Raw genomic sequence first — 16409 nt, forward strand, 5'->3', positions numbered from 1 at the left:
TTTTAATGCATCCACTCTTTATCGTATCTGGATTACAGAGAAATTGATAGTAGTAGGCTTAAGGTGGACCGGGTACAAAGTGATCTAATCTTCAGTGTTTAAGTGTATGTGTCATAGTTGGAGGCTGGCATTGGGAGAAAAGCTTCTTCATGTGGTCAGAGGGAGAATGTGTAGAGTTCACAGAGTACTTGAGATCAGGACTGAATACATGTCAGGAGCTGTGCATTTGTAACACCAACCAGTATGCTATTGTCTCCAACTTAAAGTCAATGGCTGTTTCAGGCATATTGTGTGCTCTATGGGAACTTCAGAAATTTAACTTTGGAAACTACTTAAAAAGGAACTGCCACAACTATTCTAGATTTATAATGGAATTTGTTGATTATTGTTACATATACTGAGATAACATTGAAAAACTTGTTTGATTACAATCCGGGCATGTCATGCCAAAGGTAAGTACATTGAGGTAGTAAAAAGAAAACAGAATGCAGAATATAATGTATCAGCTACAGAGAAAGTGCAGTGGTGGGAAACAAAAAAAAGTGCAAGGAGCATGGTGAGGCGTGGCTGGAAAATCAAGAGCCGTAGGCTGAGTTTCCTGCAAATATTCATTTCAGAAGATACTAAGAGGGTGAAAAAGTTGTAAACTGCATACAGGAAAGTAGAGCTACTTTGTTTCCAGCCCACAATGAAGGAAGCAATGTTGTGTCTTTCTCTGGGAAATGAAGTCGGATAAATGGAGAGTACTTCAGCTGGAGAATGTCTATGTAATGGACACAATTACATTTATAAGAGTTATGAAAACAGCCAAAGAAAAATCTGAGATTAAATTACAACTGGAAATAGAAAAGGCTTGTCAGAAGGGCAGTGTTATGATAATTGTGGGGGATTTTAACATGCGAGTAGATTGGGAAAATCAGGTCGGCACTGGATCTCAAGAGAGAGAATTTGTAGAATGTCTGCGAGATGGCTTTTTAGAACAGCTTGTTGTTGAGCCCACTAGGGGATCGGCTGTACTGGATTGGGTATTGTGTAATGAACATGGGGGTGATGAGAGAGATTGAGGTGAAGGAACCCTTAGGAGACAGCGATCATAACATGATTGAGTTCACTGTGAAATTAGAAAAAGAGAAGCCGAAATCTGATGTGTGGTATTTCAGTGGAGTAAAGGAAATTACAGTGGCATGAGAGAGGAACTGGCCAAAGTTGACTGGACAGGGACACTGGCAGGAAAGACAGCAGAGCAGCAATGGCTGGAGTTTATACGAGAAATGAGGAATGTGCAAGACAGGTATATTCCAAAAAAGAAGAAATTTTCGAGTGGAAAAAGGATGCAACCATGGTTGACAAGAGAAGTCAAAGCCAAAGTTAAAGCAAAGGAGAGGACACACAAGGAAGCAAAAATTATTGGGAAGACAGAGGATTGGGAAGTTTTTAAAACCTTTCAAAAGGAAACCAAGAAGGTCATTAAGAGAGAAAAGATTAACTATGAAAGGAAGCTAGCAAATAATATCGAAGAGGATACTAGAAGCTTTTTCAAGTATATAAAGAGTAAAAGACAGGTGAGAGTAGATATAGGACCGATAGAAAATGATGCTGGAGAGATTGTAATGGGAGATAAGGAGATGGCAGAGGAACTGAACGAGTATTTTGCATCAGTCTTCACTGAGGAAGGCATCAGCAGTATACTGGACACTCAAGGGTGGCAGGGAAGAGAAGTGTGCGCAGTCACAATTACGACAGAGAAAGTACTCAGGAAGCTGAATAGGCTAAAGGTAGATAAATCTCCTGGACCAGATGGAATGCACCCTCATGTTCTGAAGGAAGTAGCTGTGGAGATTGCGGAAGTATTAGCGATGATCTTTCAAAAGTCGATAGATTCTGGCATGGTTCCGGAAGACTGGAAGATTGCAAATGTCACTCCGCTATTTAAGAAGGGGGCAAGGAAGCAAAAAGGAAATTATAGACCTGTTAGCTTGACATCGGTGGTTGGGAAGTTGTTGGAGTCGATTGTCAAGGATGAGGTTACAGAGTACCTGGAGGCATATGACAAGATGGGCAGAACGCAGCATGGATTCCTTAAAGGAAAATCCTGCCTGACAAACCTATTACAATTTTTTGAGGAAATTACCAGTAGGCTAGACAAGGGAGATGCAGTGGATGTTGTATATTTGGATTTTCAGAAGGCCTTTGACAAGATGCCACACATGAGGCTACTTAACAAGATAAGAGCCCATGGAATTACGGGAAAGTTACATACGTGGATAGAGCGTTGGCTGATTGGCAGGAAACAGAGGGTGGGAATAAAGGGATCCTATTCTGGTTGGCTACCCGTTACCAGTGGTGTTCCACAGGGATCAGTGTTGGGGCCGCTTCTTTTTACATTGTACATCAACGATTTGGATTATGGAATAGATGGCTTTGTGGCTAAGTTTGCTGACGATACGAAGATAGGTGGAGGGGCCGGTAGTGCTGAGGAAACGGAGAGTCTGCAGAGAGACTTGGATAGATTGGAAGAATGGGCAGAGAAGTGGCAAATGAAGTACAATGTCGGAAAGTGTACAGTTATGCACTTTGGCAGAAAAAATAAACGGGCAGACTATTATTTAAATGGGGAAAGAATTCGAAGTTCTGAGATGCAACGGGACTTGGGAGTCCTTGTACAGGATACCCTTAAAGTTAACTTCTAGGTTGAGTCAGTAGTGAAGAAGGCGAATGCAATGTTGGCATTCATTTCTAGAGGAATAGAGTATAGGAGCAGGGATGTGATGTTGAGGCTCTATAAGGCGCTGGTGAGACCTCACTTGGAGTACTGTGGGCAGTTTTGGTCTCCTTATCTAAGAAAGGATGTGCTGACGTTGGAGAGAGTACAGAGAAGATTCACTAGAATGATTCTGGGAATGAGAGGGTTAACATATGAGGAACGTTTGTCTGCTCTTGGACTGTATTCCTTGGAGTTTAGAAGAATGAGTGAAGACCTCAGAAACATTTCAAATGTTAAAAGGCATGGACAGAATGGATGTGGCAAAGTTGTTTCCCATGATGGGGGAGTCTAGTACGAGAGGGCATGACTTAAGGATTGAAGGATGTCCATTCAGAACAGAAATGCGAAGAAATTTTTTTAGTCAGAGGGTGGTGAATCTATGGAATTTGTTGCCACGGGCAGCAGTGGAGGCCAAGTCATTGGGTGTATTTAAGGCAGAGATTGATAGGTATCTGAGTAGCCAGGGCATCAAAGGTTATGGTGAGAAGGCGGAGGAGTGGGACTAAATGGGAGAATGGATCAGCTCATGATAAAATGGCAGAGCAGACTCGATGGGCCGAATGTCCTACTTCTGCTCCTTTGTCTTATGGTCTGATGGTCTTATGAAAGTGATTACATTTTAAAGATTTCAGAGGGAATGAGTAGGCGTGTTAGTGTTGGGTGGGAGGGTGGTGTGTTGGGGTGAGGAAGACTGACCCGGATAATCCTTTCCAAGCAATTCTAGTTCTTTAAAGCAAAGAAGCCGAGCATATTCCTTCATCTAATGAGCGAAGTAGGTGCTCCTTCAATAGTTAAACCGAAAAAGGACATTTGTGATAAATATCAGATAAGAATACAGGCAGATTATAGAAAGTGCTTTGGCAAAGTGAAAAAGCATAAAGGGAAGAGAGACAATAAGAATAAGGAGAAAGACAAAAAGATCTAAATCCTATCTATAAAAATAAAGAATAATGGCTTCAAATAAGAACAACTAGGAGAAGTTATGGCAGCAGAGGACATGGCTGAGGTATGACTAGAGGTGATGGTTAACACAGGAGTTCAAGTATATGGAGTAAGAGCAGAATACACATATGGGTAAGATAGAAGTAGATGGACAGAAAACGCAGAAGTAACTGACAAAATTCAAAGTTAATCAGCCATTTGCTCAGATGGGGAATGATACATCTTTTTCTTCTGAGCAGGACAGTGAATATGGCAGAAGCATTGACCAGTTGCTAAATTATATCGGCACTTGCTTCAGCAAATGTAAATCTTTTGCTTTGATTTTCTTAATTATTGCAAACTTTTTCAGCTCAAGCACCTTCTTGCATCCTGGCTTTCAATTCCGGCCACTCACTCATCCATGAATTGAGTTGTTCCACATTTGACAACCTTGCCTCCAGCTACTAAGGCCTTAATCCCTGGAATTCTCCTTGTAAACATTACCACATTTCTTCTCTTCCCTATTTCTTTGACTTGAGATTTTTGCTCAACTGTGCTAATAACTCCTAGCTCAGTCTTGACAAAGGGTCTCGGCCCGAAACGTCGACTGTATCTCTTCCTAGAGATGCTGCCTGGCCTGCTGCGTTCACCAGCAACTTTGATGTGTGTTGCTCCAACTCCTAGTTAAATTTTGTTTGACAACTCTCCCTTCAAACATCTTTAGGCAGCTTAAAGGATTCTCTATAAATTCACGTTGTTTCTGCTGTTAAGGTTATGGAAGGACCATTTAGAAAGGCAACAGATGGAACTGCAAGAGGACCTGATTTGGATCTTCCAGCCCAGCAATCACAGAGATCAATATTTACAATCAGCTTGGTCCCAAAGCATTATTTAGTGTTCTTGTTGCACTCAGTTACAAGTCTGAAATATACCTGGATATCAATATCAGCCCTTTAGTTTTTCTACTCTCCCTATTTAATTGCAAGTATGTATACGAAGAATACAGTCCAATCATTTAAAACTCTTGGATCATGATTATTCAAGTTCTTGAAACAAAACTATTTTGCAATGTAAGTAAACTGCATGTTCAAAGCAGATGTAGATTTCATTGTTAAGGGGTAAGAAAATTACCTTTTGGGTCAGCTATAGGAAAAGGGCGATTTCGTGGTCGTATAAGCTTCCATCGAGGAACCTGTGAGACCTCTGCTGAGTTTGCAAGGGGACAAGATCTTGTTCTTCTCACCAGTACAGGGTGACTGTGTGCATGGGAAAGTCCATAGTGTCGCAACTTCTCTGAGGATTCAGCCTACGAGGTAAAAAAGAATGCAAATAAAGGCACCTTGAATAAAACACAGAATTTAGCACAATAGAGTTGTGTTCAAACTTCTCAGTATTTGAATGTTGCAGATTCAATATAACTGATTTGCTGCATGAAGTTAATTTTTGCAAAGGAACCACTCTTCCATCCTCTCTGCTCTGGTTCTAAAATAAGAAAAAATGCCACTTTCCCGTGCTCTGCATCATTAGTTTTCCATCTCTCCTGTCTATAATACTGCCACAGGCTCGTTGTCCCCACCCTGCTCCTCACCGACACTGACCTCCACCTACCTCCACTGCTCCTCCCACTCTTGTGTTTTCAACCTCCTTGCAACCTCCATTCTCCCTTTCTCACCTTCAGTGGCAGACAGTCCAGCTGACCCAGTCCTGGCCATTCTCACCCAGCCCTCTTTCCACCTTCTTTCCAATTTTAAGGGTCAACAAAGTAGTTTTCCACCATGCTTCAATGACACTCCAAAACTGGAGCAGTTACTGATGCTGCTGCTTTACAGCTCCAGTGACCTGGGTTCAATCCTGACCTTTGGTACTGTCTATGTTGAATCTGTACCTTCTCCCTGTGAACATGTGGCTTTCCTTCATGTTCTCCAGCTTCCTTCCACATCTAAAAGACACACTACTTGGTTGCTACGAATTGCCCCTGGTTGTAGATGAGTGGTGGGATTTGGGGAGAATTGATGATAATATAGGGTATATAATATAGGATAAAACAGGGTAGAGTAGAATAGGTAGAACAGGTGTAAAAAGGATGCTGGATGATTGGCAATGACTGGGTGGACTAGAGGTCCTGTGTCTGCATGTTTCTCTCTTTGACCCAATGGCTTTATAACTGCTCAGCCATCAATTCTTCTCCATTACTGGGATAACTTAAAGATTAACCATTTTGTATGAATACATTTCTATATTGTCAGTCATAGAGTAGCTCAGAGAACAGCACACTTAACTTCAAGTTGAGGGTTGCACGTTTAAGTTCTTGAGACCTAAGTGATACTCCAAATGCAATATAGGCAAAGTGGTGTACTGTCAATAAATGCCAAATTTCAGAATGGAAACTGAAGGTACTGCTTTTTCTACTCAAGTGAACGTGAAAGATTTGATGGCAATGTTTTAAAGTGGAGATATGAATTTCCTCAAAGTCCTGGATGTTTTCACCCCTCAGTTAACATTTTTTAAATAGATTGTCCAATCATTATCTTTATTTTAAATGTAACTTGCAGCTGTTCAGTTGATTACTATTATCTTCAGAACAGAAAATCAGCGATAAAATGACACACAATATAAGATTGAGCACATGGCCATTACCATTTGTCCAAGTAAAGAAGTTGTTCCTTCTGACAGCTGAAGTGGGAGGTAGGTCGCATAAATCACCATCTGTGGCATCACTAGTGCATGGAATCCTGCTACATAAAGAGCATAAATATTGCTGTCTTAAACAACAGTGCAGCACGTTGATCAACTTACACTTGATCACTACATTTTGATCTCTACATTTTGATCTCTATATAATAGCAGTGACTTTATTTCATAAGAACTTGGAATTGTATTCACAACACAGATGTTGAGCATTTGCTCCATTGTGCTATTGCCAATCAGATTAGTTCTCCTCCCCAGCCCTTTCCTAGACCCTTGCATATTTTGTTCACATTTTTTAGGAATATTAACAACCCTTCAGAAAATTATTACAGAATATGTTTCCACCACACATTTAGGCAGTGCAGTAGAAATCATAGCAAGTGCACCAAGTTGCTATGATTTCTACTGCACTGCTTAAATGTGTGGTGGAAACATATTCTGTAATAATTTTCTTGAGGTTAAATTATCAATTATTTCAAATTTGCATTCTTGACATTCTTGCCAGTTTGTCTGGCTGGGTGTGGGGGTTCAGAGGTTGGGGCAGGTGAGTAATATCTAGTAGTAGTAGTGACAGTCATGATATAAATGAATGTACCATTCTCTTTCTTTCAAGAAGTGGACATTGAACAACCTTTGAATTGTAGCAATGCAACTTTTGGTGTGCATAAGCTGAAAAGATGCTTACTGTTATCTAGGCTGTGTCTATCTGGACAAGACGGTCCATGTCAGAAATTATAAAGAACTATAATGACGTAACTGACTTTGAACAGGTGCAAGAAAGCCATTTATCCCCTGAGCTTGTTCTCTCATTCAAACAGAACAAAGCTGATAAATTCATTCCTATCTCAAGTGGTTCTCAGTGGTATTAAATTAATACTATAGTCGAGAAGAATGAAAGGACTGAAGCCTGGGAGAGCTTAAGGAACTAGCAACAGATGATCAAATCACTGAAAAGTGGGAGAAAATAATGAGAAGTCTTTTAAAAATATAAGAGCTTCTTAAACTTTGTAAATAGGAACTGAGAAGCAAAAATAAAGATATACTCTTTAAAGGCTGACAGAGAATAAAATACAATGGGAAATAATAAAATGAACCATTAAATAAATATTTTGTAGATCTCCATATGGTGGTATATGCCAGAAATTTGTGGGAATCACAATGTAAAGTGGAATGAGGAACTTATTTAATAATAGGAAAAGAAAAACTGGCGAAATCAAGAGGAGGAATACTGTCGGATCATCTTGATTGAGATAGTTTGGATCTTAAGTTTTAAAACAGGCAATGGAGGCATCAGCTATGATGTTCCAAAAATCTATGATTCAGAAATACTGATAGCAGATAGGAATGTTACACCATCATTTAGGAAAGGCAGAGAAGAGAAAATTGGGAAATACAGACAAATTAATTGGACAACAGCTGTTGGAAAAATGCTGAAATTTATTAGTAAGGAGGTATATTGACAATTGTATTAAATTAGTCAGAGACAACATTATTTTGTGGAAAGAAAATCATACTTGGTAAGTCATACTTAACATCTTTTTTGAGGATGTAAGAAGTACCTTCGATAATGGAAATGACTGCAGCTGTTCAAGTATATGACTCACTGTCATATTGGAATTGGACATTAAATGCTGGCTTTGCCTTGGATGTCTACGTTTTACAAACAAAAATACCACAGTGGACAGGATGTCCCTGTACACTCGTGTTTTCAAATAAGGATTACATAGTCCAATTACATAAAATAAGAACTTTGGGGATTGGAGAGGAAGGTCAGAAAATTAATTTATGAAGGTACTGGAAACACCAGAAAAAAAGATACAAAGAAGATATTAAATACCAGAAAGAAGATACAGGGAGATTAAGTTTCAGACAAGAAAATGATAGAATATTAAGTGTTAAATGGAATACTATGCACTTGCTAACAAGAAAGCAGCCACTTTTACAAATGGTGAATAAATAACAAATACTGCTGTGCTGGATAATCTAAAAGACTGGTCTATTTAATGCTCATGGTTAACAGTCAGGTACAATTAGGAAGACAAATCACATATTGAAATTTATTTTGAGGAAGTTGTGGAGAAGAAGAACGAAGCCATGCTGCAGCTATTTGTGGATTTGATGAGAACGCACTTAGTGAATTCTGTGCAGTTTTTGGTCTCTTTGCCAAAGGGAGACTTACTTGGTCTCACTAAATATTTGAAGAATAAGCGATGATCTCATTGAAACAGATAAGATTTGAGAGGGTTTAACAAAGTAGGCCCTGGTAGATTATTTCCTTACTGCATGAATTCCATCCATCTGGAGGCATTGTAGATATGGCCTTCATTTCATAACAACTAGGAGAAATATAGGAAGCACCACCAAAAACCATACACCAGTGGTCCCCAACCACCAGGCCGCAAGGCATGCGCTACCGGGCCGCGAGGAAGCGATAGGATTTGGCGATAGGAGCAGCTGCACCTTTCCTCATTCCCTGTCACGCCCACTGTTGAGCTTGAACACATGCGAGGTCATTAACAGCACGTCGTCCGTGTCAGCGCGGGAAGGAGATCAACTCCTCCAGCTTGCAAATGGCGGTGGGCGGAAAAGTATGTTTGACATAACATCTCTGCCGGCATTCCGGATCAAAGTCAAGGCTAAATATTCTGAGATAGTCAGGAAAGCACTGAAAACGTTGCTTCCATTTCCAACATACCCCTGCAATGAATGCAACGAAAACTAAATTGCGGAATAGACTGGACATAAGGAACCCCCTTCGAGTATCGCTGTCTCCCATCACCCCTCGATGGGTCCATCTTGTTGCAGGAAAACAAGCCCAGGGCTCCCACTGATTCAGCGATATTGGTGCGTTGCAATGATTTTATATGTTCATACGAGGAAAATATGCGCTGTGTGTTTGATATCCAAACGTTACTTAAAATGTTATGATGTTATTATAAGTGACTTATATAACCATGTAACAATTACAGCACAGAAACAGGCGATCTCGCCCCTTCTAGTCCATGCCGAATGCTACTCTCACCTAGTCCCACCGACCTGCACTCAGCCCATAATCCTCCATTCCTTTCCTGTCCATATACCCATCCAATTTTTCTTTAAATGATAATATCGAACCTGCCTCTACCACTTCTACTGGAAGTTCGTTCAACACTTACTTCAAGCTCCCCTGTCCTTCCCTGATAATTGTTTTATCGCTATATTCATGCAAGGAAAATATGCGCTGTGTGTTTAATATTAAATTCGTTAGATTAAACCCTTTTAGAAACGAAATTGAGTGTATTAGCCACTTATCCCCTATATTCCGGTCGTGATTAACACCCCCGCCGACGACGACAGAATCGGCAAAAACAATTTTTAAGAAATCGGCACGGAAACGCATGCACAAGTTACGCATGCGCACTGGTGCCTGCGCAAGGCTTCATGGTCATTGTAGTCTTTCTCGGGGTAAACCCAACGTATTTGACTGCTACTCTTGTACGTTGGCAACCCTACCACGCCCCCCCCCCCCCCCCCCGGTCGACTGGTCCGCAAGAATATTGTCAATATGAAACCGGTCCGCAGTACTAAAAAGGTTGGGGACCCCCGTCATACACGACCTTTATTGGCCATACTAAAGTTAATGACTCCATCAGTCAAGTGGGATTGCTGTGCACACTCCTCAAATATAACTGCCTACAGGAATTCAAATCTATTTAAATATGCATGTAGTTGAAGGTTGACCTCTAAATGATTGTCCGCTTGTTTGTTTCCTTTAAAGGAGACATTGAATATCAGTATGGTTGAAGCAATGCAATTTCTTGATTGTGCAGGAGTCGAAAAGGTACTTAGTATAATTTAATTTGGCTGGTTTTTGTTTGAACACAAAACATATTGTGCCAAAGATTATTCAAAAATATAAGACTGAACCTGAATTTCATATAGGAACAGAAGGCATTTCATCCATTCAAGCCTGTTCTGTCATTCCCTCACCCTACACAGTTAAAATGATAAATCTTCTGCTATCTAAAGGGGTTATCAATAACATTACATGAAAAGAAGAGGCCGATGATGCTGTCGAAGGTGTCATGGTAATATAGTGGTTAGCACAACACTTTACAGTGTCAGTTGTAAGACTGGGGTTCAATTCCCGCTGCTGTCCATAAGGTTTTTGTACGTTCTCCCCATGACCACATGGGTTTCTTTTAAATCTTTTTATTGAATAAGTATACAAAAAGGTAAGCCATATAAACATTAATACAATGTTAAAATATAATAAAATTACAGAAGGTATCAATACCAAAAAAAAATACTACAAACAATGTAATTTAAACATAAGAAACCAAGATAACATAATAGTATACTAAATTTTATATATATATCAATAGAAAAAAAGAAAAAAAAAACCCCCCAAAAAAACCCACCGTGCAACTAACTAAAAGCAAAGCAAAGCAATGGGCTAACTTGAAACCAAACAGAGTTAAACTTAAAATCACATCCTCAATCCCGACCTCCATTAAAAACAGTGAAAAAAAAACAAGAAGGGTATATATTACATTAAATGAAAATATCGAATAAAAGATCCCCAAATCTGTTCAAATTTAAATGAAGAATCATAAAGGTTACTTCTAATTTTCTCCAGATTCAAACATAATATCGTCTGAGAGAACCAAAAAAAGGTAGTTGGAGCATTAAGCTCTTTCCAATGTTGTAAGATACATCTTTTTGCCATTAAAGTAAGAAATGCAATCATTCTATGGGCTGAAGGGGAAAGATTACTAGAAATTTTAGGTAGTCCAAAGATAGCAGTAATAGGGTGAGGAGAGATATCTATATTTAATACCTTAGAAATAATATTAAAAATGTCTCTCCAAAAAGTTTCCAAAGTAGGGCAAGACCAAAACATATGAGTTAAAGAGGCTATCTGCCCCGAACATCTATCACAAAAAGGATTAATATGCAAGTAAAAACGCGCTAACTTATCTTTGGACATATGTGCTCTATGAACAACTTTAAATTGAATTAGGGAATGTTTAGCACAAATAGAGGAAGTATTAACTAATTGTAAAATCTGCCCCCAATCATCCACAGAAATGGTAAGCCCCAATTCCTGTTCCCAATCTACCCTAATCTTATCAAATGGAGCTTTCCTAAGTTTCATAATAATATTATAAATCATAGCCGATGCACCTTTCTGACATGGATTAAGGTTAATTATCGAATCTAAAATATATGTAGGAGGAAGCATTGGAAAGGAAGAAAGTATAGTACTCAGGAAATTTCTAACTTGTAAATATCTAAAAAAAATGTATTCTTGATAAGTTATATTTATTAGATAATTGTTCAAAAGACATAAGGGAACCATCTAAAAATAAATCCAAAAACCGTAAAATACCCTTAGTCTTCCAAGTTTGAAAAGCGCGATCCGTAAAAGAGGGAGGAAAAAATATGTTACCTAAAATAGGAATCGCTAACCCGAATTGATTAAGATCAAAAAATTTTCTGAATTGAAACCAAATACGCAAAGCATATTTAACTATCGGGTTAGACACCTGCTTAAGGCGTTTCGAATCAAAAGGGAGAGAGGAACCTAAAATAGAGCCAAGTGTATAGCCCTGAACAGATTGTAGTTCCAATGCTACCCATTTAGGAATAGATAGTATATCCTGGTCAAGTAACCAAAATTTCATATGTCGAATATTAATTGCCCAATAATAGAATCTAAAGTTAGGTAATGCTAAACCTCCATCTCTCTTAGCTTTCTGTAAATGTATTTTACCCAGTCTCGGATTTTTATTCTGCCAAATAAATGAAGAAATTTTAGAGTCAACTTTATCAAAGAAAGATTTTGGAACAAAAATTGGTAATGCCTGAAACACATATAAAAATTTTGGCAAAAAAAACATCTTAACTGCATTAATACGACCAATCAAAGTTAAATATAAAGGAAACCATTTAGATGAAAGTTGAGTAATATGGTCTATTAATGGTAAAAAGTTAATCTTAAATAAATCTTTATATTTACAAGTAATTTTAATCCCAAGATAAGAAAAATAGTTATCAATCAATTTAAATGGAAATTTATAATATAAGGGAAGATGTTTATTAATCGGAAAGAGTTCACTCTTACTAAGATTTAATTTATAACCTGAAAAAAAACCAAATTGTGCTAATAACTCTAAAACAGCAGGAATGGATTTCTCAGGATTAGAAATATATAAAAGTAAATCAGCATAGAGTGATAATTTATGGGACTTTAATCCCTGAGTTATCCCAGTAATATTTGAAGATTCTCGAATGGCAATTGCAAGAGGTTCTAATGCAATATCAAATAATAGGGGACTAAGAGGACAGCCTTGTCGAGTACCTCGAAAAAGAGGAAAAAAAGGTGAGTTTAAAGAGTTAGTACGGACCGAGGCTGACCACACGGGTTTCCTCTGGGTGCTCCAGTTTTCTCCCATATTCCAAAGATATGTGGATTAGGGTTAGCATTCGTAAGTTGTGGGCATGCTATGTTGGCACTGGAAGCATGGTAACACTTCAAAGTACACATACTACCCTGAGGTTTATTTTCTCGTAGGCATTCACAGTAAATACAAATAAATTCAATAGAATCAGTGAAGAACTGCACACAACAAAGATGGACAACAAGCAATGTGCAAAAGACAACAACTTGTGCAAATACAAAAAAAAAGAAATAAATATTGAGAACATGAGTTGTAGAGTCCTTGAAAGCGAGTCCATAGGTTCTGGAATCAATTCAGTGTGGGGGTGAGTTAAATTATACACTCTGGTTCAAGAGACTGATGGTTGAGGGGTAATAACTGTTCCTGAACCTGGTGGTGTGGGACCTGAGGCTCCTGTACCTCCTTCCTGAAGGCAGCAGTGAGAAGAGAGCATGGCCTGGATGGTGAGGTTCTTGATGATGGAAGTTGCTTTCCTGCCACAGCATTTCTTGTTGATGTGCTCAGTGGTGGGGAAGGTTTTACCTGTGATGGACTTGTGGGCTGCCCCAGCAAATTCTTGAAGCAAACAACTCATTTCACTGTACAGTATGTTTTGATGTTTCGATGTACGTGACAAATAAAGCTTAGCTTTATCTTTGAAAGAGAAAAGGTAAACCTGAGAATTTGGAGATTTTCAAAAAATTTAAGAAGAGGAGAACATAGAACGTATCTAAAAATGAAAAACATTTGAGAGGATAGGTCTTACATCAACATCCACAAAATAAATATCTTCTAAGTTCAAGTTCAAAAAGCTCCAAGTAAATTCATTATTAAAATACATACATATACAGTATGTCACTGTATACTACCTTTAGATTTATTTTCTTGCAGGTGTTTACAGGAAAAATAAGAAATACAACAGAATTTACAAAAAAATCTGTATATAAACAAAGATTGATAAATGATCAATGTGCAAAAGAAGACAAAATGTGCGAGTAAAAAGAAGATGAGTTGTAAGGGGACCTTGAAAGTGAATCTGTAGGTCGTAGAATCAGTTCAGAGTTGTGATGAGTGTTATCAATGCCAGTTCAAGAGCTTGATGGTTGTAGAATAATAGCTGTTCCTGAACCTGTTGGTGTGAGTCCTAAGGCTTCTGTCTCTCCTGCCCAATGGTAGTGGAGAGAAAAGAGCATGGTTTGGATGGCGGGAGTCTTTGATATTGGATGCTGCTTTCTTGTGGCAGTGCTCTATGTAAGTGTACTCATTGGCTTTGCCTATGATGGAATGGGCTGTATCCACCACATTTTGTAGCCTTTTGCATTCTTGGGCAAATGCCATGTTAGCATCTATTTCAAGAGGTCTAGAATACAAGAGCAAGGAAGTGATGCTGAGGCTTTATAAGGCACAGGTGGGGCCTCACCTTGAATATTGTGAACAGTTTTGGGCCTCTCATCTTGGAAAAGATATGCTGGCATTGGAGAAGGTCCTGAGAAGGTCGCAAGGATGATTCCAGGAATGAAAGGGTTATCATACGAAGAACGTTTGATGATTCCGGGTCTGTACTCTCTAGAATTCAGAACGATGAGGGGGGATCTCATTGAAACTTTTTGAAAGTTAAAAGATAGATTAGATGTGGAAAGGATGTTTCTCATGGTGGGAGAGTCTAGGACACAGCCCTTTCAAAACAAAGATGTGGAGAAATTTCTTTAGCCAAAGGTTGGTGAATTTGTGGAGTTTGTTGACACATGCAGATGTGGAGGCCAGGTCATTGGGTGTATTTAAGGCATAGATTGATAGGTTCTTGAATGGACATGGCATTAAAGGTTATGGGGAGAAGGCCGGGAACTGGGGCTGAGGAGGAATAAAAAAAAAAGGACCAGCCATAGTTGAATGGTGGAGCAGACTTGATGGGCCAGATGGCCTAATTCTGCTCCGATGTCTTATGGTCTTTAAACACACAGGAGTCCCATTTCCTGTGCTTCCTATAAATTCACCAGGGACCTCTCTTTTGTGTTCCCTTAAAACTCAATAACCTGTTATCCCACTTGAAAATGACCAAGTTGGGAGCAATTGAGAAGAGATGGACCTCACAGCTGTCAGTGTTTGATCTGATGTTCAGTACTGTCCAGGTCGGGGCAATACAGTGGCTGATGCTCTCTCTCGGCAGCCGTTTGCAGGGATTCACCAGGGACTGCATTCCTGCATTGCCTTTCAATTCAGCAGAGAACCACTTCTGTGTTTCATTTAAACTCTCTGTATATTAAAAATATTACACAATATCATAATAAAGCTTCTCGTGAGCTCCATAAATTTAAAAGGAGACCCCATATCCTGTACTCCTTTTAAATTTATGGAGCTTACGAGAAGCTTTATTATGATATTGTGTAATATTTTTAATATACAGGGATTAACCAATCATCTGGAAAACCTACTAGTTCACACCAAAGTTCTGAACATAAATTATTTTATTGTATATTTGTCATCCTTGTAGTCTTTTTCTTTTCAGGAAGAAAGAGCCCCAGAATCTCTGTATTTTGGTATCATCCTTGTGAACAATCTTGCATGTTCACCAAAGCCTTGATATCCTTCATATGACACAAAATAATCTGCAGATGCTGGGGTCAAAGCAACACTCACAACACGCTGGAGGAACTCAGCAGGTCAGGCAGCATCCGTGGAAAAGATCGGTCGACGTTTTGGGCGGAACCCTTCGTCAGGACTGTAGAGGGAAGGGGCAGAGGCCCTATAAAGATGGTGGGGGGAGGGTGGGAAGGAGAAGGCTGGTAGGTTCCAGGTGAAAAACCAGTAAGGGGATAGATAACGGGGTGGGGGAGGGGAGGCAGGGAGGTGATAGGCAGGAAAGGTGAAGAAAGAATAGGGGAAAACACAATGGGTAATAGAAGGAGGTGGAACCATGAAGGAGGTGATAGGCAGCTGGGGGAGGGGGCAGAGTGACATAGGGATAGGGGAAGGGAGGGGGAGGGCCACCTTCAACAGGACCCCACCACTAAGCACATCTTTCCCTCTCCACCCCTCTCCGCTTTCTGCAGGGATCGGTGGTCCCTTCGTGACTCCCTGGTCCACACGTCCCTCCCCACGGATCTCCCACCTGGCACTTATCCCTGTAAGCGCAAGTGCTACACCTGTCCCTACACCTCCTCTCTTGCCACCATTTAGGGCCCCAAACAGTCTTTCCAAGTGAGGCAACACTTCACTTGTGAGTCTGTTGGGGTCATCTATTGCATCCGGTATGGCCTCCTCTACACTGGTGAAACCCAACGAAACCCAGATTGGGGGACCGCTTTGTCGAGCACCACCGCTTCGTCCGCCAAAACAGACAGGATCTCCCAGTAGCCACCCACTTCAACTCTGCTTCCCACTCCCATTCAGATATGTCCATACATGGCCTCCTGTACTGCCATGATGAGGCTAAATTCAGGTTGGAGGAGCAACACCGCATTTACTATGTAGGTAGTCTCCAGCCCCTTGGTATGAACATAGAATTCTCTAACTTCCGGTAATTCCCTCCCCCTCCCTTCCCCTATCCCTATGTCACTCTGCCCCCTCCCCCAGCTGCCTATCACCTCACTCATGGTTCCGCCTCCTTCTACTAC

General features: G+C 39.9%; 1 protein-coding gene across 1 annotated transcript in view; it reads right to left on the bottom strand.

Annotated features, from left to right (window-relative positions):
• The window catches only part of adgb (androglobin), a 223374-nt gene that overhangs the window by 148370 nt on the left and 58595 nt on the right, over positions 1-16409 (bottom strand). Inside the window, exons 9-10 of the mRNA XM_063057274.1 lie at positions 6323-6420; positions 4817-4991 (exon numbers count right to left, since the gene is read on the bottom strand). Coding sequence (XP_062913344.1) covers positions 4817-4991; positions 6323-6420 — 273 coding nt within the window. The remainder of the gene's footprint in view (positions 1-4816; positions 4992-6322; positions 6421-16409) is intronic.

This window comes from Mobula hypostoma, chromosome 8, assembly GCF_963921235.1.
Source record: "Mobula hypostoma chromosome 8, sMobHyp1.1, whole genome shotgun sequence".
Classification (NCBI taxonomy): domain Eukaryota; kingdom Metazoa; phylum Chordata; class Chondrichthyes; order Myliobatiformes; family Myliobatidae; genus Mobula; species Mobula hypostoma.